The 4,636-nt window shown below is 36.1% G+C and overlaps 1 protein-coding gene across 1 annotated transcript; it reads right to left on the bottom strand.

The window, feature by feature from the left end:
- Window positions 1-1,936: 1,936 nt before the first annotated feature.
- On the bottom strand, window positions 1,937-2,887 carry LOC103680604 (olfactory receptor 14K1-like). Its single transcript, XM_008710102.2, has one exon. It carries the CDS (start codon window positions 2,885-2,887, stop codon window positions 1,937-1,939), a length of 951 nt encoding a protein of 316 aa, XP_008708324.2.
- Between the last annotated feature and the right edge of the window lie 1,749 nt (window positions 2,888-4,636).

Below are 4,636 nucleotides of genomic sequence, written 5' to 3'. Positions count from 1 at the left end.
GTCCTTCAGGTTGCTCATGATGGTGAAGTTGGTGAGAAAATCAAACACCAACTGCATGTTCTCGGTGTTGATGGTAAAGGTGAGGTGTGTATAGATTTCCTTGGTATCCTTGCCGTTGTTCAGGTCCTCAGAGTTATTCTGGATGTAGCTGCTTGCCTAGTTAGCCCCTAGCCTCATTGATGCAGAAGAGGTTGGAAAAGTTAATCCTCATATTGCCCATAGCTTTGACGATGGCCATGATGGACTGGATGGTGTTGTTGTACAGGACTGCATGGTACTGCCAGCATTCTTCTTCCAAGTAGCTGTCCTCATGTATGATCTTCATCTGCTTGACAATGGTGCTCTTCCCTGACTCCTTAGCACCCAAACACAGCAACTTCACCTCCTGTGCCACATTCTTGCTGTCTTTCCAGTTTTTGTTGATCATCTTGAAGTGCTGGGCAACCACCTTGTCCTTGGCACCCGTGGTGCAGTGCATCCCATCATATCCTGCCAGCTTTTCCCGACACCTTGGGCTCCAGCCCTCCCTCTACAGTTAGCTCTACAGTTGGCAGTAGATAATCATTGTATATTGAGTCTCCACAACAAATACCACATAGGAATTAAATACTTCACTAGTGGAAGAAACAAATGATTAAATGTAAACTAAGACATAATAAAAATAAGTCTAAATTTAATAAGATATTAAAAACAATCACATAATGCTAACAATAAGTATTAAAATATCTAATTTCATCTATTTATTTATTTATTTATTTATTTATTTATTTATTTATTTATAATGGATATTTTCCATATAAAATAAAAATGGTAGTGCATGAAATCTAGTGGATAAAGATAGTGAATAAAGAGTAATATAATCTAAACTATTTTGCAAAATTATAAGCATTTTGATGTATTTTTTCTTTTCATATTTTTTTTTTACCTTTAACTAAGACCTTCAGTTTCAGTCTGCATTCCTATTCTAAGGAAATTCTCATTTAAGAGATATTTAAGAAGACAAGCGTTTAACGCTTTTGTTAAATTTCTGTTGCTTTTGTAGCAAATTTTCACAAATCCTATGGTTTAATAACATGTTATATTTTAAGGTGTTGTAATTTAGAAATCCAACACCAATCACACAAGGCTAAAATGAGAATGAGGCTGGTATGGCTGCACTCTTTTCCTGGATCTCCAGGGAGCTATCGGTTCCTGCATTTACCAATCTCCAGAGGATGCCTCTGTCTATATGTTGGCCCCTTCCATCTACAAAGCCAGCAATGGAAGACGACACTTCCATAGACAGATCTCCCTCTAACAATGTCTTGAAATACTCCACTTTCATGATTAGATTAGGACCCCTTGGATAGTCTAGAATAATCACCCCATCTCATGCTCCTTAATTGAATTGCATCTACTGAGTTATTTATGCCATGTAAAGTAATATATTCCAGATTAAAAAAAAAAGGAGTACATGGACATGTTCAGTAATCCATTTGAAAAACTGTCGTAGTGTTTCTGAAACAATTTATATGCACAGATACTACGTAATTTATGTGCTATTCTTGGAGGTTCTATGATAATGAATACTTATTAATAAGCATGATCATGTCAACTTTATCCTAGCACTTTTATTTTTTTAAATTTTTTTAAAGATTTTATTTATTTATTTGACAGAGATAGAGACAGCCAGCAAAAGAGGGAACACAAGCAGGGAGAGTGGGAGAGGAAGAAGCAGGCTCCCAGTGGAGAAGCCTGATGTGGGGCTCGATCCCGTAACGCCGGGATCACGCCCTGAGCTGAAGGCAGACGCTTAACTGCTGTGCCACCCAGGCGCCCCTATCCTAGCACTTTTAAATGAAGTGAATATTTTACTATATAGAATATTGATGTTCATCCTAGATTGTAAGATATATATATTTTTAAACCATGGAATTTAGTTTTATAAATTCTAGTTCTATTGCTTTTCCCCATAGAATGTATAATGACTTAGTTTCCATAGAAACCTCCTCACAGCTGCCTTGATTTCCTTGTTCCTTAGGCTGTATATTATGGGGTTCAAAGATGCAGGCAACACAGAATAGAACACAGACACCAAAAAATCCACAAGATGTGGGGAATCAGGGACTGGCTTCAGATAGGCAATGGTGCCTGTCACAATAAATGTTGTGACAACTATGAGATGGGGCGTACAAGTGGAAAAGGCTTTTGAGCACCCTTGTAATGATGGCATTCTCAGCACTGTATTGAAAATGCAAATATATGAAAATCCAATGGACAACAAACTAAAAAGTGCATACATAACCCCAATAGCCTCACTAATATCAATGGTGACATGAGACTTTGAGCAAGAGATCTTCAGTAGGGAGGGGACATCACAGAAAAACTGAGGAACTTTTCTGGAGCCACAGAAAGATAAAGAGAACGTGCTGGCTGAGTATAAGACTCCAAAGACACTCCCAAGAAACCAGGACGTAGCTGTCATGCTCACACAGACTCTCCTGTTCATGATGACATCATAATGCAGTGGGTGACAGATGGCCACATAGCGGTCATAGGACATGGCAGTTAGAAGGAAAAGCTCAGATCCAGCAAAGTGGATCACCAGCAACACCTGTAATATGCAACCTGAGAATGAAATGGTGTTTCTGTGGGATAAAGAGTTCAGGATAACTTTTGGAAGTGTGATGGAAATGAGGCAGGCATCAAAAACTGCTAAGTTCTTCAGGAAGAAGTACATGGGGGTGTGAAGACACTGATCCAGAGTGATCAGGACAATAATGAGAAGATTCCCCATAAGAGTCACCAGGTAAATAAGCAAAAACAGAAAGCCATGTAAAACCTGCAGCTCTCTGGTGTCTGAGAGTGCCACGAGGAAGAATCCCATTCCTGCTGAGTGGTTGGTCATGTTTTCCACTCTATATGGGGCAAAGGAGAGAAAAGGCACAACATTAGTTCCTGTTAAGGCTTTGTCCTTTCCAAGAATGTTTTAATGTAAGAATTCATCTATTTTGTGTTTATAAGACATGCACAATTTTACTCTACTGACATGCATGGTAGCGTTTATGACCTCTTCACTATGCCAATCCTAGTTTGTGTCTGAATTTGATTTGTCTTAAGTGAGCAGACTAGGAAGAATAGGAAGAAAGAATAGGAAAAGTCTTCCACTTATTTATGATGAAACATTTATCTTTATAAAATATATCCTGAATTATTTGCTCAATATTCTAAATAAAATCTTAGTACACCAAATAAATTTTCAAATCATTTCAAATAATAGAAGATAATCACTTCAAATTTCTGTAGAAGTGTTTGCTTTTATACACATTACCTTTATCCACAAGAAGTAAATAATATTTTTGATTTAATTTTATGATTGAGTACATCACACTAAAGAATAAAAACTAAATTTATGATAGAAAGGAGATGCAAAATGTGGAGAGCAAATTAATAAGTATGGAGTTATATCATTACCATAAAAAAGTAATAGTAGTTATAGATGAAAAGAGGGAGAAGGATATGGAATATGGGGGATAGGTCCACTTTTCCTACCACTGGTTGCTCATACCTCTACTCCCTCACATGTTTACATACACACACAGACAATCTTGCACACACATTCATTCCCAGGCTATATATCCAACGTTTTTAGGGTCAAGAGAGAAGCAAATTTTAGAGAAAGGTGGTTGAGACTAAAGTGAAATGATAAATACAAACAGAGCAATGAGGAATAGAAACACTGGCAGAAATGTTTCCTTCAATGCTAAGTTACAGTAACTTTGAAAAATAAAATGTAGGACATATTTTATGAAAGATATATGGAATAATTAAAGGGGAAAATCTTCACACTTTTTATTAACATACAAGAAATTTAGCTGTAGTCCATCTGTCATTTTCTACAAAATGTCTATTTTTTACTAATTCTTAAAAAAAGACAGAGGATCTCAACTGAATTTTATCCGATATGTCAAGCCTTCTCAGATTCTTGAATGAGAGCAGTAAACAACCATTCTCGGTAAGACAGTAGCACCTTTCAAAGTCTCATATTACAAGTGTGGCATCAGTACGAATGTTAAGAAATTGACTTATAATTCAAACCAAGAAGGCTATCAAGGCATTTAGTAATTTATCTTCTCCTGTAAGGATTGCTATATTTAATTTATTTTTATTTTACTGAGGTATATCATAAATATATTGGCTGCATATATCATAACTGTAGAATTTGATGTAAACTCTACTTTAAACTGATCTCTCTCATGGATAATTTCCTTGAAGCCGATAAAATGTTGAGATTGAAGGCATCAAGTGTCTGCTCTGGTGTTTGGCAATCAAGAAAGCAGTGAAACCTGAAGATTCTCATCAATAGAGTGATTCCTTGACAGCAAGACTGCACTGTTGATTAAGAAGTTAGTAAGTTTTTGTCTTTTTTTCCCAAAATATTCAAGAAGATACAATATCATTTTAGAATTACTTTTTGGAATTTCTCTAAGAGTCAGAAATTTGCATACTTTTAAGATTATTTCCTGTAACTATCTTCTCAGAGGACACTTTTAGAATCTGAATTTTTGTGATGTAGACAAAAAAATTTTTTTTGAAGATTTTATTTATTTATTTGACAGAGATAGAGACAGCCAGCGAGAGAGGGAACACAAGCAGG

The sequence above is a fragment of the Ursus maritimus genome, unplaced genomic scaffold, assembly GCF_017311325.1.
Source record: "Ursus maritimus isolate PB19 unplaced genomic scaffold, ASM1731132v1 scaffold_5, whole genome shotgun sequence".
Lineage (NCBI taxonomy): Eukaryota > Metazoa > Chordata > Mammalia > Carnivora > Ursidae > Ursus > Ursus maritimus.
Note: the sequence above shows the minus strand (reverse complement) of the source record. Positions and strands in the feature narration are given on the sequence as shown.

Bases quoted from the DNA above. Each gene is read 5' to 3' on its own strand.
- LOC103680604 (XM_008710102.2), bottom strand. From the start codon at position 2,887: ATGACCAACCACTCAGCAGGAATGGGATTCTTCCTCGTGGCACTCTCA.